This window comes from Ovis canadensis, chromosome 17 (genome assembly GCF_042477335.2).
Source record: "Ovis canadensis isolate MfBH-ARS-UI-01 breed Bighorn chromosome 17, ARS-UI_OviCan_v2, whole genome shotgun sequence".
In the NCBI taxonomy this organism is placed as follows: domain Eukaryota; kingdom Metazoa; phylum Chordata; class Mammalia; order Artiodactyla; family Bovidae; genus Ovis; species Ovis canadensis.
In genome coordinates, this window is record NC_091261.1 from 27,482,802 (window position 1) to 27,506,843 (window position 24,042).

Consider the following 24,042-nt stretch of genomic DNA (forward strand, 5'->3'; position numbering starts at 1 on the left):
TAACAATTTGAATGATTCACTCCTCATCCCTTCTTAGAGTACATTTCCCTACTTTACTGATGCTGGGCTTAGCCATGTGATTTGCCATGACCAAGAGATCATGTTAGTAGGCATGATGTGAGCAAGGGCTTGAATGTGTTTGAGCAACTGAATTTATTCTTGTGTTTCTGCCATACCATGAAGAACATGCCTCAGGTAACCCACTGACCTCAGATGAACTAGCCACATGGAGATGACTGGAAGTGAAATCATGACCTCAATTTAAGGCTAGCTGTATCCAGCTGAGACTACCCAAACTGTCTGGCTAGCCTACCCAGTGTGAGGAGTGAAACTGTTCTGTAGGTCACTGAGATTTTGGGGGTTGGTTGTTGTACGTTGTATTGTGGCAATGACTGACCGATACAAGAGATGACGAAAGACATGCTTTCTTAATTCTGATCCCAATATTTTATAATTAAGTATATTTGCTATAGTTCATTTCATAAAGATATATTTTGTAAAATTAAGGTAATCCCTTTCTATTTGTCATTTGCCAAGTTTTTAACACGAATGGATGTTGCATTTTTATTGAATGCTTTTTCTGTTATCTATTAAAGATCATTATATGCCCACTGGTAGGGGTGCTGGGTCATATGGTAGTTCTATTTTTATTTGTTTAAGGAACCTCTGCACTGTTCTCTACGTGGCTGTACCAATTTATATTCCCACCAACAGTCCAAGAGGGAGGGTATATATGTATACATACAGCTGATTCACTTCATTGTACAGCAGAAGCTAACAAACATTGTAAGGCAACTATACCCCAATTTAAAAAATAGATCATAACAGTCTTATGAATTACAGAGCATACACATTAAGTTATTTGGAAGAGTTTGTGAAAACGAACGTTATTTTATTTTTAAATGTACTAACTCACTGGTGAAACCCATATGAGACTGCAGGGTTTTTAGTGGAAAGGTTTTTAATTGCTGAATCCATTTAATAGCTCCAGGACTTTTATACTTCTCTATTTCTTCTTGGATAGCTTTGATAAACTATGTTTTTCTAGAAATTATTTCATCTAATTTTCCTAATTTTGACATTACTCAATATATTCTTTTTAATATCTATAGGATCTCTAGTGATTTTTCATATTTCATTCTTGACAGTATTTATTACTTGCTTTCTTTTTATTGTTAATTTGTCTCACTAAAGTTTATCAATAGTCTTCTCAAACACTTTGTTGATCCTATTATATGCATGTTTTCTTTTCTATGCATCAAAGCTCTTGTCTTTGATATTTCCTTCTCTATTTTCTTCAGGTTTAATTTGGTACTTCTTCTTCATCAAACTACTTGAGATGATTGCTCTGTCTTTAGCACTTTTTCCCTAACATATACATTTAAAGCTATAATTAGTACTAACTTTAATAAGGACTGCGTTTGCTGTATCAAACCAGTTCCATATTTAGTTCAAGATAAGCTACACACACACACACACACACACACACACACACACACACAGGAATGCTTTGCAGCTTTAATAAAAAGTATGGAAGCTATGCATGAACATACAAATAGATCCATGATCAACTGTGAAAACACATTGCAGGACAGTATGATTTATTCCTAGCCTTTCTAAGAACAGGGGGTGGTGGTGATAGTAGTTTCATTTCTGGTGTCATAACCAATTGTTCTTATCCAATAACCTTTTAAATAGGTAATCAGTGGATGAGTTAAAATCATAAAAATAAAAAAACCTTTCTGTATATTCTGATTTTACCCTACAGGAACATGATTAAAGGATTAAATGAAAAAAATATTATTTCATGAACATAAATGACATAAATAAGGGACAAGGAAGCTGGGAAGGGAGCAGAAGTATTAATAGAGAGGCTTATGACAATTTCAACATGTTTTTATTTGCTCACAACATTCCAACAGAAACGACATACCATTTCAACTATTGCTTTCACATAGGAAGTTAATTGCTTTACCCAAAGTAGACAGAAATCTATTTCTTTACATCGCCAACCAGCACTCTTTCCCCTAGGGAAAGCTACTGTTTAAATATTTTTTGAATACTTTAACAGAAACATAGCCTTGCCCTATAATAGTAAGGTAGTATTTGGGTCTTACCTGCACTACATTTTAACATTTTTTCTTATCCAAAGCTGAAGCTAAGGAAAAAAAGGCTCACTCATGACTTTTCTCAGACATTTTATCAACTTCAGGAATCTTCATTTAAAAATATTGGAGAGGTTCATAAATATGAAGTTGAACTTAAGCCTTCCCCAGAAGTTGGGTGGACCATTTATCCTGAGAAAATAGCTGCTGGTCCCCAATCACTCATTCAAAAGGATAATAAACGTTATTGCCCTTCAAGCCAAATGTCTTCTCTTTGTGCTAAGATAACATGTAATCTTTCCTGCTCTGGCAATGAACACTCCTCCTTCACATTCCTCTAATGTTTCTCCTTTTAGCAAATCTTTGACCAAGTTCTATTTCACTGAATGCAAAGGGGAGAAATAGAACATAAATAACTACGGACACTGGAATAAAAATGAAGAGTACATATATTGTCACATAGAAAAATACATACAAATCCAAGTAGCTCATTTTAGAAAAAAAAAATCAGGACAGGCATTTTTAAGAAAAAGATTCTGCTTTCTCAATTATAAATGGTGCCAGTAAGACACTGGTTTTATATCTGACTATATCACCATATTTATAAAGAGGGGTGGGTCTAAGTTCACTGATATCCCCTGATTTCTTTCAATTCTTTAAAGATTGTCTTTCAAAATGTATTTAAACTGCAACTTATAATTATATATTTAGACTACTTTTGTCACTGATTCACTCTTCAGTCTGGCACACACAAAAATTCATTTCAACACTGATTAACTTTTTTGATGCTAAAGCAAATAATTTTCCTTCTACTTCAATTCTATCACTACTTTGGTATTTTATTACTATAGAAACAGATAAGATTCTAAATATGGATTTTTAGACTACCTAAAATCTTACATACATATGTTGAAAGCAAGGAAAAGTAGGATGGCAGACACAATTATCATATTTCTCTTTTCATGTATGTCACTATCACATGAAAATCAGAAGGCTCATGTTACATTCTAATTTACAACTGGTGACATTTAGCTTGGCTTTCAAACTATCAAATCGTAGAATCTATTGGTGGCTTTCAACCAACTTACTACAGAATTGTTTGACATGGTTACAGATCATCTTAAACAAAAACAGAGCAATACATTATCCAAACAAAGGTGGACTTAAATAATATATTATTGAACAGAATTTCAAATGACATTGAAAAAACATTATTATTAAAGAATTATTAAAAAGGTGTTTCTTCCCCCTAGGAGAAACTTAATACTTGAAAAGTTTCCCATTCTATACTTCAATCATTCTTTAAAAGCATACTGACAAAGGTTTATATCAGTTCAAGACCACATCTGTTAAAAGATTAAATATAAAGGTAAGTATTTTCTAAGTGAAAACTAAAAGACTAACAATTGCTTTCCATGTAATGGTAAACACCCTGATAAAATGAACTTCAATGGCTAATACCTGATTTTTATCTCATAGAACTCTGGCTGGATGATAAAGTATAGAAAACATTTAAAGAGATGACGTCAAGGTACTCCTAGGATTGAGAAGTCTCCCACAAGAAACCTGTTTAAAATTCCTATAATACAGAAAATCTAAACCACCATTATAGTAAAATTGAGCCCAACTGTAACATTTTATCTTGTTGAGAAAGGAAGAATTTCAATGCATGTACTTTTTTTTCTTTTGGCATGCACTGTTAATGTGTGTGCTATACAACACTGCATCTGTTATTTTCCAACTGAATATTTCATACCACTCTTCTCTTTGGCAAATTTAAAGAGAGAAGTCTGTCAGTAGACATAAACAAATACTTGAAAGTTTCAGGTCTTGATATATCATATAAAAGCCAGACCTTAAATGCTTGATATGTACCACTTTAAAGATGTGTTAACTATCATCACATTTTAAATTATGTATTTAACAGGCTGCTTTCTGTAGGATTTAAGAAGGATTTGGTAATCAGATGGACCTATCTTTAAACTCTTTTAGTTCTGCTATGAGTACAAATGTCAAACACACAAAGAAGAAACTGTTCCTGTTAGGATCTCATCACTTTACAATCCTTGACAGCAGTCGCTGCTCTCCTGAGATTTTCAGAGAATAAAGCTATACAAAATGCACAGCCGTCATCCTCAGGCTACTTTAGAGTCCCACAGACTGTTACAGAAAACCCACAAGGTCACACATCATTATCTAGAAACGTGGTGGTGTCAAAGCAAAGAGAAGCGAGACTCAACAGTGAGTAAAATCAACCGACATCGCTTAACTGAGATCTTTAAAAGGCTTGGTTTTTCTCTTGCTAAAATTCGAAGACAGCTTTATTGAAATAGCACCTGTTCTTTGAGTATAATCAAGATTTTCTTAGCAGAGCATCTCTTTTCATAAACGTACACTGACAGAGAGGCCTCATAAAAGCCCTCACACCAAGCACTAAAATTTCTTCTCTGTAGCTGATAAAAAAGCAAATTCTGAAAATGAGAAGATGTCTTTAAAGCTTTAGAATTACACTGTGATGTTTCAAAGTGTGTTATTTAAAAACAAAAGAGCTAATCACTAATACTGCATTCTCTCCTTACCTATTACATGAAATAATCAGAGAAACCAAAAAGAAGCCCATAATTCTGTCTTCTCTGACAAAGAGCGTCTCTCTATATGCTCCTGTGGCTCCTATGAGACAATATTGTGACGTGTGATCAAGATGCAAACAAGGAGAACCATGATGAACTAGTCTGTTAATTAACTTACAAATAAAATAAGGCAAAGGAAGAAAAGACCATTTCCAGACTAAAAACCAAAAACTATTAACAGAGCTTTGAAAAGATACCACCAACTTGATAGTTATAACACATAAAAATGAAAACTGACTTTTACACATTTTAATCAATCAATTTAACAAAAATTTTACACTGAATGGGTTAAGTCCCAAGCTCCAAACTGTGGCAGTTCATGTGACTCTACAGAGGGGATCTTTGGAAGATAAGGTACCTTTGGAGGACAGTGTATTAACAAGTGTAAACATACACTGATTGTCCACTAGCTTTCTTAAATAGAACTTCTGAAATATTTTTGTAGGAAATTATATATAACGTGTGTAATTGATCAGATAATTTCTGTTACAACATATAAATTCTGTTGTGTGTGCAAAATGTGGTAGAAATAGAAGATACTACGGATGACTCATATTTTTAAAGTAAGTGATACATTACAATCCAGTAAGAGTCCTTTAATCTTTTCATGAAACTTCTCTCTGTACACGTTGAAATACATAATGCTTTCTGGCTTTTCTTCGAACCAAAACTTGTCAAATTCATACACAAGATAACCTGCAGTTAAAAAAAAAACACATAAATATAGTGCTCAATAACGAAATCACACCCAACCATCTCATTTTAAAAGTGTATAACCATTCTTTAAATTCCATATTAGGATTCAATAAGCAGAAACCATCTTTAAGAGAAACCTGAACTTTATAAGAAATATTTTTGTATGTTCAAAATAAATATCAACTGCAATAAGATATTTAGAGTACATTTATTCTTTGTCTCAAAAAAATCAACAAAGTCTTCAAATTTAGATACTATCAAAAGATACCCTGAGAATAGGGAGCGAAGTTATCTCCAGAGACCCATGAAACAGAAAAATGAAAGTACAAGAAAATGTCAGGCATGGATACAGTACAAAAAAGGCTGTGTTTTCTACTAGCTTTATAAGTGAGTTACTTTTACTTTTTTCAAAGAACTATCAAGCACCTTCTCTTTTTGAAAAGAATACATGAGCACTAAATAGGCTTAATATTTTTGTTTTTTAATATCCTCATTACAATAGCCAAATTAACACTCAAAATGTTAAAAGTATTTAATGAAGATGAGCATGTAAATAGACATATTTACAACAGCAAAATATGTGAATCTAAAACTGCTCCTAAACCCTATTTGGACTCAACCAGATGCATGTATTTAATTACTTAGCAAATGCTACTATGGCCGTGGCCATGCGCTCATTCCCTCTCACAGCAATCCTATGAGCCAGTGTTGTGCTATTCCCATTTTTCTGGAGAGGAAAAAGAGGTGCAGAGAAGTTAAACGACTTGCCCAAGCCACAGTGTGCTAGTGGCCTCTATTATTTTATAAATCAGACTTGGTTTCCACTAGCATCTCATCCCCCCTTCTGAAAGGCTATTCAGATAAATGGGGGAATATAGTCAGTGACTTTACATAAAAGAGTGGCTACACTATCACAAATTGCATAGTATGAAATGACTGTAAATTCCATTTTAAAACATTAGTCATAAAGCAAACAATAACAGACAAGAACCACAACACTTCAACAGTGAAATATCATTTCATAAGGTCAACTGAAGAAAGATTTCAGATTAATCCCTTGATAACAGATTTTTGTCAACCGGGGTATGTGACAGAATCAAAGAATAAGGCTTCTTTGAGCAGAGAGACACCATCTGCTTCCTGTTCCCAAGAGACAAGCTGAGAATGGTGATCTTGTAATTATTTTTAACTAATATTTTACATCTTTCATTCAAAATTTATTCTGTGTATACATTAGCACAATAGTACATCTACTCATCCATATATAAATTGAGTCTGTGTTCTCCCGCACCCTACCCCCAATGTCAAATAGGGATGTGCAATCAGAAACTTTGGAGATTTAATGCTCTTGGTAGCATTAAAAGTCAGACATCCAACTAAATTTTATAGAACACAGCTTGTTTTAGTATTTATGGCTATCGGGTTTTAGCTACTTACCATACCTTTAAATTGCTTTTCCTTACCTATTCAAATGACTATATAGTCTAGAAGCAACTGCTCAAGGGTAAAACACTAGTAGTTTCTGTTTCAGAGTGAGGTGGTTACAACGTAAACTGGTGTCAGAAAGAGACTGACTCAAAAAACTGAGGCTGTAAGCTGACTTGATGAGACACAGGCAATGGCAAGAGATGGTACCAAAATTCTAGGAGCTGACAGGCCCATAGGTAGCATAGGACTCCTAAAGCCTGGCAGAAAGGGACAGAAAAGAGTTGTTTCTATAAAGCAACATACCCACTCTACTGTCCATTGACTCCAGGAGTTTAAAACACCAGACTTGACGGAAATGCCACACAACATTTCCAGACTTACAATTCCCCGCATGCTTCTACTGTCCCTAACCAAAGCTGCAGGGGCACCTGAAGTTTTCCCACAGGGATTAAAACTAGGAGAACCGCAGGAATAGGAATTAGCTGGTATGAAAGATGTTACTGGGGTGATACAAACGTTCCAAGACCGGATTATGCTGGCAGTCACACAACTAAGTAAACTTACTAAAACTCTCTGAACTGTACACTTAAAACAGGTGAATTTTATGGTATATGAATTACACCTCAATAAAGCTATTAATGGTCATAACCTTTTTATTATACAAATTTAAGAGTTAACTTTTGGGAACCTCCAAACCAATGGTTGGTGACTTCCTAGGATGACGGTGACTAGGTGCTTACATGTTACATATACAAACAGTGACAACAGAACTAAGAAGCTAATTACCACTTGCTGCTTCCAGTCTTGTCCATGGAAGATGGTAACAACAAAATAGCAGACGGGACAAGGAGAGCGGAGATAGACACAGATCATAGGGAAATAAACAATGTGAAAGCCAGTCTTTTTATGTAGTTCTTTCTTTTAGATAGAAACTAGGACCTTGGAACTGACTTGTGCAAATGAATTGGGCTCAATCTCCCAACAAAGAAAGGTATGTATGTTCAAAAGATAAGGTTTCAAACTATCTTCCAGTTAGAATACGCTTCTTCTAATAAGAGCAGAAAATTAGATTAAAGATTTACTGAGCATGGCCCCACCCACCAGAACAAGACTCAGTTCCCCCCTCAGTCAGTCTCTCCCATCAAGAAGCTTCCATAAGCCTCTTATCCTTATCCATCAGATGGCAGACAGAATGAAAACCACAATCACAGAAAACTAACCACATTGATCACATGGGCCACAGCCTTGTCTAGCTCAATGAGACTATGACCCATGTCCTGTAGGTTCACCCAAGACAGACAGGTCACGGTGGAGAGTTCTGACAAAATGTGGTTCACTGGAAAACAGAATGGCAAACCACTTCAGTATTCTTGCCTTGAGAACCCCATCAGTTCAGTTCAGTTGCTTAGTCGTGTTCAACTCTTTGCGACCCTGTGAGCCGCAGCACGCCAGACCTCCCTGTCCATCACCAACGCCCAGAGTTTACTCAATCTCATGTCCATCAAGTCGATGATGTCATCCAGCCATCTCATCCTCTGTCATCCCCTTCTCCCGCCTTCAATCTTTCCCAGCATCAGGATCTTTTCAAATGAGTCAGCACTTCACATCAGGTGGCCAAAGTATTGGAGTTTCAGCTTCAACATCAGTCCTTCCAATAACACCAGGACTGATCTCCTTTAGGATGGACTGGCTGAATCTCCCTGTAGTCCAAGGGACTCTCAAGAGTCTTCTCCAACACCATAGTTCAAAAGCATCAATTCTCCGGTGCTCAGCTTTCTTTATAGTTCAACTCTCACCTCCATACATGACTACTGGAAAAATAATAGCCTTGGCTAGAAGGACCTTTGTTGGCAAAGTAATGTCTCTGCTTTTTAATATGCTGTCTAGGGTGGTCATAATTTTCCTTCCAAGCATCTTTTAATTTCATGGCTGCAGTCACCATCTGCAGTGATTCTGGAGCCCAAAAATATAAAGTCAGCCACTGTTTCCACTGTTTCCCCATCTATTTCCCATGAAGTGAGGGGACCAGATGCCAGGATCTTAGTTTTCTGAATGTTGAGTTTTAAGCCAACTTTTTCACTTTCCTCTTTCACTTTCATCAAGAGGCTCTTTAGTTCTTCTTCACTTTCGGCCATAAGGGTGGTGTCATCTGCATATCTGAGGTTATTGATATTTCTCCAGGAAATCTTGATTCCAGCTTGTGCTTAATCCAGCCCGGCATTTCTCATGATGTACTCTGCATAGAAGTTAAATAAGCAGGGTGACAATATACAGCCTTGACGTACTCCTTTCCTAATTTGGAACCAGTCTGTTGTTCCATGTCCAGTTCTAACTGTTACTTCCTGACCTGCATACAGTTTTCTCAAGAAGCAGGTCAGGTGGTCTGGTATTCCCATCTCTTTAAGAATTGTCCACAGTTTGTTTTGATCCACACAGTCAAAGGCTTTGGCATACTCAATAAAGCAGAAGTAGATATTTTTCTGGAACTCTCTTGCTTTTTCGACGATCCAGCAGATGTTGGCAATTTGATCTCTGGCTCTTCTGCCTTTTCTAAAACCAGCTTGAACATCTGGAAGTTCATGGTTCACGTATTGCTGAAGCCTGGCTTGGAGAATTTTGAGAATTACTTTGCTAGTGTGTGAGATGAGTGCAATTGAGCGGTAGTTTCAGCATTCTTTGGCATTGCCTTTCCTTGGGATTGGAATGAAAACTGACCTTGCCCAGTCCTGTGGGCACTGCTGAGTTTTCCAAATTTGCTGGCATATTGAGTGCAGCGCTTTTACAGTATCATCTTTTAGGATTTGAAATAGCTCAACTGGAGTTCCATCACCTCCACTAGCTTTGTTCATAATGATGCTTCCTAAGGCCCACTTGACTTCACATTCCAGGATGTCTGGCTCTAGGTGAGTGATCACACCATCATGATTATCTAGGTTGTGAAGATCTTCTTTGTACAGTTCTGTGTATCCTTGCCACCTCTTCTTAATATCTTCTGCTTCTGTTAGGTCCATACCATTTCTGTCCTTTATTGTGCCCATCTTTGCATGAAATGTTCCCTTTAACTCCATGAGAACCCCATGAACAGTATCAAAAGACAAAAATATAGGACACTGAAAAATGAACTCCCTAGGTTGGTAGGTGCCCAAAATGCTACTGGAGATCAATGGAGAAAAAACTCCAGAAAGAATGAAGAGATGGAGCCAAAGCAAAAACTACACCCAGTTGTGGATGTGACTGGTGAGGGAAGTAAAGTCTGATGCTGTAAAGAGCAATATTGCATAGGAACCTGGAATGTTAGGTCCATGAATCAAGGCAAATTAGAAGTGGGAAACAGATGATGGCAAGAGTGAACATAGACATTCTAGGAATCAGCGAACTAAAATGGACTGGAATGGGTGAATTTAACTCAGATGACCATTATATCTACTACTGTGGGCAGGAATCCCTTAGAAGAAATGGAGTAGCCATGCATAGTCCAAAATGCAGTACTTGGATGCAATCTAAAAAACGACAGAATGATCTCTGTTTGTTTCCAGGGCAAACCATTCAATGTCACATTAGTCAAAGTCTACGCACCAACCATTAACGCTGAAGAAGCTGAAGTTGAATGGTTCTATGAAGACCTATAAGACCTTCTAGAACTAACACCCCAAAAAGATGTTCTTTTGCATTATAGGGGACAGGAATGCAAAAGTAGGACATCAAGAGATACCTGGAGTAACAGGCAAATTTGGCCTTGGGAGTACAGAATGAAGCAGAGCAAAGGCTAACAGAGTTTTGCCAAGAGAACGCACTGGGCATAGCAAACACCCTCTTCCAACAACGTAAGAGGAGACTCTACACATGGACATCACCAGATGGTCAATACTGAAATCAGACTGATTATATTCTTTGCACCCAAAGATGGAGAAGTTCTATACAGTCAGCAAAAATAAGACTGGAAGCTGACTGTGGCTCAGATCATGAACTCTTTATTGCCAGATTCAGACTTAAATTGAAGAAAGTACTGAAAACCACTAGACCATTCAGGTATGACCTAAATCAAATCCCTTATGATTATACAGTGGAAGTGACAAATAGATTCAAGGGATTAGATCTGACAGTGCCTGAAGAACTATGGATGGCGGTTCGTGACATTGTACAGGAGGCAGGGATCAAGACCATCCCCAAGAAAAACAAATGCAAAAAGGCAAAATGGTTGTGTGAGGAGGCCTTACAAATAGCTGTGAAAAGAAGAGAAGCAAAAGGTAAAGGAGAAAAGGAAAGATATCTGAATGCAGAGTTCCAAAGAATAGCAAGGAGAGATAAGAAAGCCTTCCTCAGTGATCAGTGGAAAGAAACAGAAAGACTAGAGATCTTTCCCACTAAAACAGGAAAGACTAGAGATTGCTTAAGAAAATTAGAGATACCAGGGGAACATTTCATGCAAAGATGGGCACAATAAAGGACAGAAATGGTATGGACCTAACAGAAGCAGAAGATATTAAGATGAGGTGGCAAGGATACACAGAACTGTACAAAGAAGATCTTCATGACCAGATAACCCATGTGATCACTTACCTAGAGCCAGACATCCTGGAATGTGAAGTCAAGTGGGCCTTAGGAAGCATCATTATGAACAAAGCTAGTGGAGGTGATAGAACTCCAGTTGAGCTATTTCAAATCCTAAAAGATGACACTGTGAAAGCGCTGCACTCAATATGCCAGCAAATTTGGAAAACTCAGCAGTGCCCACAGGACTGGGCAAGGTCAGTTTTCATTCCAATCCCAAAGAAAGGCAATGCCAAAGAATGCTGAAACTACCACACAATTGCACTCATCTCACATGCTAGCAAAGTAATGCTCAAAATTCTCCAAGCCAAGCTTCAGCAGTATGTGAACTGTGAACTTCCAAATGTTCAGGCTGGATTTAGAAAAGGCAGAGGAGCCAGAGATCAAATTGCCAACATCTGCTGGGTCATCGAAAAAGCAAGAGAGTTTCAGGAAAACATCTATTTCTGCTTCATTGAGTATGCCAAAGCCTTTGACTGTGTGGATCAAAACAAACTGTGGACAATTCTTAAAGAGATGGGAATACCAGACCACCTGACCTGCTTCTTGAGAAATCTGTATGCAGGTTAAGAAGCAATAGTTAGAACTAGACATGGAACAACAGACTGGTTCCAAATCGGGAAAGGAGTACATCAAAACTGTGTATTGTCACTTTGCCTGTTTAACTTATATGCAGAGTACATCATGAGAAATGCTGGACTGGATTAAGCACAAGCTGGAATCAAGATTTCCTGGAGAAATATCAATAACCTCAGATATGCAGATGACATGACATTTATGGCCGAAAGAGAAGAAGAACTAAAGAGCCTCTTGATGAAAGTGTAAGAGGAAAGTGAAAAAGTTGGCTTAAAACTCAACATTCAGAAAACTAAGATCCTGGCATCCGGTCCCCTCACTTCGTGGCAAATAGATGTGGAAATAGCGATAGACTTTATATTTTGGGGCTTCAAAATCACTGCAGATGGCGACCGCAGCCATGAAATGAGAAGATGTTTGCTCCTTGGAAGAAAAGCTATGACCACCCTAGACAGCATATTAAAATGCAGAGACATTACTTTGCCAACGAAGGTCCTTTTAGTCAAAGCTATGGTTTTTTAAGTAGTCATGTATGGATGTGAGAGTTGGACTATAAAGAAAGTTGAGTACCGAAGAATTGATGCTTTTGAACTGAGGTGTTAGAGAAGACTCTTGAGAGTCCCTTGGACTGCAAGGAGTTCCAACCAGTCCATTCTAAAGGAAATCAGTCCTGGGTGTTCATTGGAAGGACTGATACTGAAGCTGAAACACCAGAACTTTCCCACCTGATGCGAAGAGCTGACTCATTAGAAAAGACCCTGATGCTGGAAAAGATTGAAGGCAGGAGGAGAAGGGGATGACAGAGGATAAGATGGTTGGATGGTATCACCAACTCAATGGACATGACTTTGAGTAAGCTCTGGGATTTGGTGATGGACAGGGAAGCCTGGCGTGCTGCAGTCCATGGGGTCACGACTGAGCAACTAAACTGAAGTAAATAAGAACAGAACCTTAACTAAGACATTAAAGTCAATTCTGAGGGGGAAACTTTTGTGTAAAAGATGAGTATATGTGTGTCTTTATGTGTGTGTGTTTGCTTGAAATGTTTCAAGAAATTTGAAAAACATTAGCTTCCCTGCTTCCTGGATGATTCACAGGTCTTATGGATCTGACTGATAAAAATAAAGCAACTGAGAAGGTCCTCTAACGACTTTGCCACCTCACGTATTACTTTGGTGATCTTCCTAGTCAGGAGCCAAAGAAGATGCTGGTATTGAAAGCACCATAAGCAACACTATCCAAAGATGCTCCAGTTACCCCTCTATGGGGAAAAATATTGGACAGAGTTAATTTTGTCCTTCATTCCCACTTGTCACTCTAACACATTCATTTAAATATGGTAAAATGCTGGTGGGGTGGGTAGTTTTTTGGTTGTTTATTTTCCTATTTGTTTTTGTGTTCAACAAGCAGCATTATACAAGCACATATTCATAGAGAAGACAAATAATCTGGAGACAGCTGGCCAAGTCCCAGGAGTTTCAGCCCTTTGCACAAAGTCAATGAGAGATTTAGGAGAAGAAACCAAACAAGACTAGAGCAGGGAAAAACAGTTTTTCAGTAACAAGATGAAAGAAAATGACTAAATTTTCATTTTAAATAACTATACTTTCAACGTGGACATCTAGAAGAGGGCCGTGACTGAAAGACTAGGGAAAAGGCTCTGACAGTAACCTAGTAACAAAGTAACGCTACGGTTACAATGGGACAGAAATAGGTGGACAAATCCAAGAGAAATTTAGGGAGGAGACAAACCTGGACATTAGGGATTAGTAAAGGCAGGGGAGGTTATGGCAATGGAGACCGGGATGACTCTGCTGAGAATGGATGAAGATGTTACGATCTGGACCCTTAGTATCTAAGTAGTTTCCTATAACCTATATCCTATCTAAAGACACAAAAAGATCAAGAAAAAGGAGAGTCTGAAGCCAGGCTAAATCTGAATTCTTGGCTTCTGAGCAGTATCTTCAGAAGATGTGTTTATTCACCTTAAACCTTCCAGATTCAAATATCATTAAAATAAAAGGTAAAGGAACAGTTACAACTGTTACATGACTGTTATATAACTGCTTTAGGAAGAGTTACTAGATGGCCCCAACCTAATACAAAAGAGCCTGGTCTTGAAATAAGGGGTGTGTGTGTGTGAAACATTCCTTTAAACTTTCTTACAAGAGTAACCAAATGATTTATCTGTCCTTGATTCAACAGCATTCATTAACCACTACATAAGAAGAAAACTTCATCTGTAGTTGACTGGAAAATGAATGTCTATAGAAAAACTGCATAAATACAAAATTTGCATACATGTCAAAAAACTGTCTCACTGAATTTTTTACATCAGCAAATAGATAAACTGAAGTACGAAATACTCTTAGAAACCCATATTCCATTATCTTGTTTTTCAAAGATACTAAACAGTAAAATGACAAATATACATTATATATTTGATCAAGGTAGTATATTCTATATTATATATATTATATACATTATATTATATATATTATTATATATATTATATATAGAATATTACAGATTAAGTGTGTGTATACATACACACACTTTATATACATACACATACTTTACTAAGGATTTAAAATTTTTTTTAGAAGTATCTACTTTTAACTCATTTCAATACTCACAATAAAACTGGTGAAAGTGTTCCATTGTTGGTATACCAGGAACAAAGTTGTAGAGGTGAAACTTCAAAGCTTCACTCTTCAGTAAGCTATAAGCCATCTCTGTAAGATTGATTCCAACTATTGCATAAGAATACCTATGTCAGAAACATTACCAGTTATCCCAGCTAGCCAAATAGTTCATAAAGAAAATTTTAAACTATGCAAGGAATTAGTAAAATGTTACTCTGATTAATTTCTAACACAGTATTGATTTTAAAATAATTTCTACATATTAAGAAAGTAAACCAGAATTGATTAAACATTTTTGTTCTTTAGAGCCTACTGATTTTTTGGATCTAATCTAAAACATGAAAATAAAGCTCTGGTCACATGAATATCTAAAACCAAAATCCTTTTTAAAAAATCCAAGAGTACTACATACACCCTCATTGATTTCTAAAATACACTGGGTAATCTGATAGTTTCTCCATTATCAGGGTATTTATTTTTATGATGTAATACTGTTATCAATATAATGCTTTTACAAAGATAGGTATCACTGAAATATAAAAATAAATAATGATAAAGCTAATAATGGCAAAGAATCGGACACAACTTAGCAACTGAACAACAACAAAGCTAATAATGTCAATTTACATTTTACTTCACAAGTTTCAAGGTTATTTCTCATTTTCCTATTCCTATTTCAAACCTATTTCCCATTCTCATTTTCAAATCTTCCTCAGAAAAATTTTAAAAGGTCCTTATTTCCATTTTATAGATAAACTATATCTTGTGATAAAAAGAACTGAAATACATACAAAATTGGTTTATGATCACATATATTAAAATAATGTCATGCAATATTATTTATAACGTTCTTATTAACTAAAATAATCTAGAAAAATACCCTGAAATACTTTCAAATCCAGATCTTCTAATTAACTTAAATTCAAGAGTTTACAGTTTCTTTAATATATCCAGCTTACCCTAATTTTGGATGATTTGAACGGGAAAGAATCTGATGAGCTTCACTGGTATAATTTTCACTGAAATATCTGAAAAAGTTTAAGAAAAGTAACAAAATTAACATGCCATTCAAACTGAAGATACCCAGAAGCAATTTTAAAAGCTACTGTCAAAATGACAGTCCTATTGCCAAAAGTACCCCAATCTCCATCTCAAATCCTTTAGTGACTCTGAGATGCTTCTCAATCAAAACTTAATTCTGAGCCATCAGGCCTATCTAGTATAGGATATGGGTCCTTCGCTAGATTTTGAAGTATTTTGACAAAAAAATGATCCAACAAGAGATTTTTAAAATCTATCTTAAGGAAAATTTAGAGTTCTGTCTGTTCCACATTTCTTATAAAATAGTCGCTGTCCACCTCTTGGGACACTCCCTTTCACCTGAGTTCATTCCTTCTGTTGTGACTTGAGTCTGTACTGCTTAATGCCATTGTCAATGCAACCAGAAGAAAGTCAATAGACTTCCTTTCGCTTAAAAACCGAACAAAAACAAAACCCTCCTTGATGAGTGGTATAACCAAAATACCGGCCATAAAACAGAAGTATTAGCAGGTACAGAAGAGAAATATATAAAGGCTCATACATCCTGTTGGTGTATACCAATGCATCCTCTTTTGAGTTCTTATAGACCAAATCTTATAGAGAAGTCAGAGCTAATTTTATATTTTCAACCATTTCTAGCACATCAATGGCCATCAAACAATGTATCTGGATCTCAGTCATTTTTCAAATTAGTAGCTACTAGCTCTAAATAGAATAAAAATATCTGCAAATTATTTAAAGGTCTATCAGAATCCCTTACCACAGAACTGAATCAAATCCTATTAAATTATTTAAGTTTTAAGCTAAATTATCTTCTGACAAGTGCTGAAAATCTTGATTTCTGAGGAAATGAGCCAAAAGCAAGGTTACTCAGCAACAGTTAAGGAAGGAAACTTTAGAAGAATGTATATCTAACTGAACTCCAATTATCTGTGTAGTTCACAAATACCAAGAAAAAAAGATGGACTTTAAAGGCTAAAAACAAAAGATCTACGTGTTCTGAACAATAATAAATTTTAAAATATTTTAGAGTTTTCCCAAGTGAAAACAAGCTGCATTTATTCTACTTAAATTCAAGTTTCTGTTTATCAAAGTGAAAAATTGGCAATCTCATTTTTTGTAATTATTATTATCATTATTTTTCAGACTTTTGTGCTTTAGTTTTGAAAAGTAGACATAAGGAACTTTCCTACTCATAAATTTAGGTATTACAGAAAATTAAATACTTTTGTTACCGGAAAAAACCTGTAAATATCAAAGCCCTACTATAACTTCTATTTTCCTCCCAAATAGTCTTATCCATATTGATCTAGACATTTTTTCTCAATATTAACATAAATTAGCTCAGTTTGGGGATTAATTCTTTCACAGTAACAATTATATGAACTTTGTTATGGTTAGGGTTCCCACCCTAGGCATTTTATAAGCCTATAAATCACTACTCAAGGACAGGCCCAAACACTAGAATATCTCCATGTGCACAGTCATATCCATATTAATCTTCCAGGTTAATTTCTAAAATGAGTTGGTTATCAATTCTGATTTTAGTTACATATTTTGAGATTTCACATATATGCCCAAGCATTAATATTAAAAAAGAAAAACAAGAGAGAATTCATATAGGCTCTGAAAGGTCAAGGATTTAGATCACTTGTCACAGATGGTGAAGAATAAGTATGAAGAGACTTTATTTTCATCTTGTGTGCTTGTATTTCCTAAAATGGAATCAGAGAGCCAAGAAGGAAGAGGCAAAAAGATAAAAAGAGTAGGAAAAGAGTACATACAATTCCTTAAATGGTATCAGAAAGGTAGGAAGAGAAAGAGGAAAAGTTGGTAAGTAAAGAAATCATACACACACACACACACACACACACACACAGACAAAGCATATGGCCAACATCTTCAAATTTTTGCCAGCATATTAGTAAATACTAATAGCACAGCAGCTACTAAAATTCAGAGATAATATGAAACAACCAAATTAATTCTTACTAAAACTTAACAAGATTGGAGATTACATGGAATTTCATTTAGAGAAGAAAAGAAAGTTTATTTTCACTTACACAAGATTGATTAATCCAAGTATGCCCATGCCTCTGAAGTCTGTTTTGGGATCATCACCCTGGAAACCAATGTCAGCCCACTGCTTGGAGATTCTAGCCTTCAACTTTTTCGTGGGCATTAGAAGATTCCAAAGCTGTATAAACATGCTTCCATATTACAAACAATAGTGATGCTCTTAATTACCAAGACATTTTCCTTCTTGCAGCTGACATACTGGTAAGCTGAATGCTTTCAATTAAACTACTTTTGTAGACAAATCACAGGCTCAACAAAGACTTTAGAGAATGTTTCAGTTATCCTAAAAAATGTAGCACACTTATTCCAATGTAAAAGATTGATATAAAGAACGACAGATTTTGAAAAGGTAACAAATACACAGAAATCTGAAACAATAAGATGGCTTTACTTACTCAAACACATATACACTGGACTTGGCAAACTGCTTCCTTAAGGAACACAGTCCTAGACACTTGGCCCTTGCCTCAAACACTATATTCTTAAGTAGGCTTTATTCTAATGGCGGGTGATTGGTCCCTAGTCAGAAGGAATACAAGTCTGAGATAGGGAGGGGATCATGGAGAAACAATACCAATAACATTAAAACCTATATGATCATTATTTTTACAAATTTTCATAGTTTTAAAAGAAAAAAAGTATGACTTGTCTGTAAGTAAATATATTCCTCAAGACTGAGGATTTAAGAACAGCTATCAACTATTGGATAGCAACAAACTAATCAATGCAAACTAAAGTGTACATTTAAAAAAATCAGTCATTTTCCAAATCCAACACCACAAGTCATCAAACAAAACAGACTTACAAAAGTTGATAAGAAAGTTTGTGAAAACTTGCAAAACAGAAATACTTGCATTTTTTTTTTTCCATTTCACTATCATTTCAGGCATTGTTGATAAAGGACTCCTAATGAAAGGAGTATCCTGTTACCTAGAATGAAATGTGAAGACTTTGTGACCTTACTGTAAGACAGGGTCAGGACTCTGGCCCTGAAGCTAAGACAGTCATCAGACTGGGTTTTCTCTGGTCTCTCCTCTCATCACTAACACAGGCACCTGCTCCCCTTAGCGTCTCTCCATGAGCTCAGCAAGCATTTGATTAAGCCAAGAGTGAGGCCCACAACGACGTGGTGAGAGGCAAGGTAAGACCACTAGTACTCTACATTGACTCTGGGTAAATATCAAATTTCTGGGTTTCACTCCTGGGGATTGTGCTTTCATAGGCCAATGTGGAACTGTGGATTCTAAATGTTAAAACACTGGTTAACTTTAGTGAAGGTGGCCCTTAGACTGCACTTAAAGAGGCATGGATCTCCTCAGCCCCTGACCCTGCTGAGGAGAGGGTGTGAGGCTGGGTGATTCACTGCCAGCCACTGGCTCTTCACCTTTCAGTAAGTTTCATGATGAATCACAAAGATGAAAATTCCCCTGACTAAAATGCGAGGACTTGGGTCTCACGCCTCTAAAGAAAAGATATGGTGTAGAGTGGGTCTGAAGTTATGGGAATAATGATGATGGGAAGGTTATAAAGAGCAGTCTAGCCTCAGTGAGTGCCAGGCACTAACTATACTAACACCTGAAACATAAAAACTCAGCCCACAGCAAAAGTCTTTTGAGCAGTTTTATTATCCTCTTTGCCAAAATCAAGTTTTATTTTTAAAGTTTGGTGAAGTGCGTATTTATACTCGTTCTGAAAACAAGGAAAAAGAGCTATTGTTTTTAAACTTGTCTCTTACTTAGATACTCTCTTACTGGAATGATGTTTCTTTCCACAGCACTTTTAGTTTATAACTAAACACCAGGTGCTCTGTGCTGTCTTCCCTAACTTTAAACATTAAAAAATACAATTAGAATAGATGCAGTGGATGGGCAGGTGACTCATTTTTGTTTCAGAACTGATCATTCTAAGACCTTCCTGAAGCAAATGACTTCATCTTCTCTAGGCCCCAGAACTAAACTTATCCCTCAAACAAAAGTACTAAAGTAGATGATTTGGAAAGCTTGCTCCAGGTCTAATCTCTCATTTTGGCACTGCACCGGCCTTATATACTTCTACCAGAAATAAAAAATAGGAAGGTTCTAAGTAAATTTCTTTACTCCCTTAATTTTTAAATCTATTGTGGCAATATTCAGCATGTTTCATAAATCCCCAAAGATCTGACATAATGATCTGAAAAGGGACCTCCATGTTCACAGTTTGAGAGGAAGCTGAAAAAATGCCTAATTTATATGAGAAATTCTATAAAACGTAGTGGGGGGAAAAAAGTCTGAAGCTTGTGGACTCATACTTCTCAGTTGAAAAAAATCTCCCTTTTTAAGTGTATGATTTATTTCAGAATTTAAAAAACATTAAAATAAAATTTGAATATCTTATTGCTTCTTATCAGAAAATTATAAAAATAGTTAATGAAAAATCTTTCACCAGCATGATTACATTTCCTAAGAGGCAAAGAAATCAGATCCCTGTGTAAGCCTCTAGACGTCGCACACAGGCCTTACTATCTTAAGCCTGATTTATTTCCCAGTGTCACTCCAAAACAGAATGCCAAAAACTTACCTTGATAAGCAGCTTTTCATGTTGCAGGTTATCAGAATCATACGGCTTTTTTCTCAAACTTTCTACATCCAAATAGAGCTGTTTGTAACCGGATATCTGTAGTAAGCATGCCTTCATGCAGATTTTAAAACTGAAAATGACAAAAATTATCATTTTTAAAAAACATACCTTCCTACCACAATAAAGTAACACCTTCCATAGCCTGTGGTTCATATGTCTATTTAGAAAGCAATTTTTAGTTTTCAGCTGCATACAATAAGCATCAAGAGCCTCTGAAAACACAAAACATACAAAGTATCACGTAGGATAAGATAGAACAAGGCCTAGAGAGAGAGCAAGATGCATAGGAAAAGCAAACTCTGCAAACGGAAAAGTGTGCAAATCCTTCATTTGTTCACTTCTTTTCACATTTCCTCTGTACAATCTCACACATTTCCCAATTTTTATTGCTCAATATTAACAGCAGACCTGGTTTCCCAAGGATGAAACAATACACATCGGCATGACAGGTTCTCCCAGTTCTCCAAACATAACAGTTTATCTTCCCTGAAGAAGCATGCTGCTTCTCAACTCAGTCTCTCAGTCTATCCATGGAATCACTAAGCTAGTTCCCCAAGCTAGAATGCTCTGAGTTCTGACACTCCTCTCCATCAAAAACACATCAAAAGGTCCCCAAGACCTTCTCCTTTCTGGCTCTGAAATGTCCTTTAAAGCCCCCATCATATATCTGTTTAACCTGGTATAGTTATGGCTTCATCGTCTCTTGTCCAGATGACTCAGTTTCCTGTTTTGTCTTTATCCCTTCTACCAGCCTCCTATATCCCCAAACTTACCCTCCATCTTCCCAAAATACATATCTGATCATGAAGCTTGTTCGCTTAAAAAAAAAAAAAAACAGAGGACAAATCCAAGTTTTTCAGTGTGGCGCGTGAGCCTTCTTGCAGCGTGTCTCTGACCTCGCACCCACTCGCTTCTCCAGCCTCTGCTCTGTGTCTATCCAACGCTCTGGCCGCAAAGGGCTCCCTCTTATTGCCAGATCCTCAAGGGCTCTGTGCCTTGCAGCCTCCTTCTCTGCATGCAATGTCCTCCCCGACCCACTCAATGAGGTTCAGCTCAAACGTTCCCTCTTCCGTGGAATTACCGGCACAGTTCCTGTACCTTTCCCTGTTTCTTCAATATCCATATAGAAAATACCAAATGAAGAAAAAATTGCTAAATATTTACTACCTCAATAAACTAATGTTGAGAACACAAAACTGGAATAAGTCAAGTCCTTCTCTTATGGAACTCAGAGTTCATCTGGGGAGGAGCAAGAGCAAATCAGTGACTACATGACAGTGGGTTAACTGTCTAACAGAGGACCTTCCTGGGGGAGGGTGGAGGAACTGCATTTCGAAAGACAAAGAAGGACACAGGTGCTGAAGTTACATTTAACTTCGGGAAAGTAATGGTAAGCCATTTTAGAGAAGGCAGATGATAAATTGGCAATAGTACTGGACTGGGACCCAGTGAGTGAGTGATGTCGCTCAGTCGTCTCCGACTTTTTGCGACCCCATGGATTGTAGCCTACCAGTCTCCTCTGTCCATGGGATTTTCCAGGCAAGAGTACTGGAGTGGGTTGCCATTTCCTCCTCCAGGGGATCTTCCCGACCCAGGGATCGAACCCGGGGCTCCCACATTGAAGCAGACACTTTACCGTCTAAGCCACCAGGGAAATCCTGGGACCCAGAGATACTTGGACGATTTTCACAAACCTTTCACCTCTAATGTTTCACAACTTTGTGTGATCTTTAACCCACAGGATGTAAGCACACGATAAATGAGAATACTGTAAAAACACACACCTGGCATCCTTCTCAGGGTTAATATTCTTTTCCTTCATTATATCTTCTACACATCTGTCCACTTCACTCTGAACAACAAGTGTAGCTTTCTGTAAAACCTATTTGTGTGAAAGAAAGCTGTATGAGAAAAATCTTATAGCTGGGGAAAAAAAGGAATATTTTCAAAAGGGCAAATGTGCTGTCTTTTTATTACTGAGTTCTAAAGAGTTCTTTACTGGATATAAGTCCTTAATCAAATATATGTGCTGTTTCTCTGTGGCTTGCAAATTCATTTCTCAAAGGCATTTTTGATAACTAGTTTTTATTGTGATGAAGTCTAATTTTTCGATTTTCTTCTTAAATGGTAATGCTATGTCTTCTCTAAAAGAAACTTCTGCTTACCCCATGGTAGAAGATGTATATTCTCCTACGGTTTCTTTGAGAAGGCTTAACATTTTAAATATAGGTCTAAAGTCCATACTTAATTAATTTTCACAGGAAGAGAGTGATAGCAGCCGCCCCACCTCCCACCCTCCCAATTTGGTTCCAGGTGTCCCTGCACATTACTGGTTTTCCAATACTTTGCTGATCTCACTGAATTGCTTTAGTATTCTTTTTAAAAATTACATATGGCCTATTTCTGTTCTCTCATCTGTTATATTTATCTCTCTGCCTAGAAAGTCTTGGAAGTCAGACAGTATGTCTTTTAACTTTGTTCTTTGAGAAGACTATTTGGGCTATACTAGGTCCCATAAAACTCTGTATCAACTTTAAATGAGCTTGCCACTCCCTTCAAAAATAACTTGCTGGGATTCTGACTGGAATTGCACTGAATCCACAAGTCAGATTGGGGATTGGCATCATAACAATATTGACTCTTCTAATCGATGAATACAGTATATCTTTCCATTTTAAGTTTTCCCAGGAAAAGGAGTTGTAATGTGGAAGTCTTACACAGCTTTCATTAAATTTATCCCTGAGTATATGCTACTGTAAGTGGAATTATTCTCTTTTTTGTTTCTAAGAAGTTTATCTTAACATATAGAAATATACTATGTCCTATGACATTGCTAAATTCATTTACTAATAATGCTAGCAATTTTTAGATTTCTTAGGATTTTCTATACTCATAAACTATGCCATCTGTTAATAAAGACAGTTTATTTCTTTTCACTCATTATGTCTTAGATTTATTTTCTTTGCCTTACTACACTGCTTAGGTCTTCCAGCACAATGCTGGATAAAAGGAGAGTAAACATCCTCATTTTTTCCCAACTGAGCATGCAAAGCATTCAATATTTCAGTGTTGTATATCATGCAAGCCTTTAATATGATGATGAAGTTCCTTTTATTCCTAGTTAGTTGACTGTTTTTGATCATGAATGGGTATTAAGTTCTGTCACAACAGTTTTTTAAATATCTACTGAAATGACCATATTTTTCTGATTTACTTTGTTAATGTAGCAAGTTACATTCACTGACTTTGAAAACATTATTTTTATATATTACTGCTTCCATATTAACATCTCTAGTCTTAAAACAATCATGTGGATATTAATACCTTCCTTTTACAATGAGTAACTTGCACAAAGTCAAAGAAAGTGACAGAATCTGAACGTAGACTTTTTTCATAGAAATAAAAAAGTAGAGCAAGTTAATGGAAATATCACAAAATCAGAAATCAATTTTACTCTACAAAGTATGCATAAATGAAGTAGACAAATGAGATACAAAACACACCATAAATTGTATGTCTAAACTGATGGGACTTTGCCCATTAGCTTATTGACAAGTTTACACTAGATTTAAAACTTTAAGAAAACAAAGCTCCTGTAATTTAATTCAGTAAGTATTTAACCACCCACTTGTTGACCATTTCTTTTTAGTATGCTCTTGAAAACACAATTAGCAA

General features: G+C 36.4%; 1 protein-coding gene across 1 annotated transcript in view; it reads right to left on the minus strand.

Annotated features, from left to right (window-relative positions):
• Window positions 1-1,875: 1,875 nt before the first annotated feature.
• The window catches only part of ELMOD2 (ELMO domain containing 2), a 28,182-nt gene continuing 6,015 nt past the window's right edge, over window positions 1,876-24,042 (minus strand). The window contains exons 4-9 of the mRNA XM_069556857.1: window positions 22,152-22,249; window positions 20,308-20,437; window positions 17,736-17,869; window positions 15,591-15,659; window positions 14,623-14,756; window positions 1,876-5,431 (exon numbers count right to left, since the gene is read on the minus strand). Of these exons, the coding sequence (XP_069412958.1) occupies window positions 5,286-5,431; window positions 14,623-14,756; window positions 15,591-15,659; window positions 17,736-17,869; window positions 20,308-20,437; window positions 22,152-22,249 (711 nt within the window). The 3' untranslated portion in view covers window positions 1,876-5,285. The remainder of the gene's footprint in view (window positions 5,432-14,622; window positions 14,757-15,590; window positions 15,660-17,735; window positions 17,870-20,307; window positions 20,438-22,151; window positions 22,250-24,042) is intronic.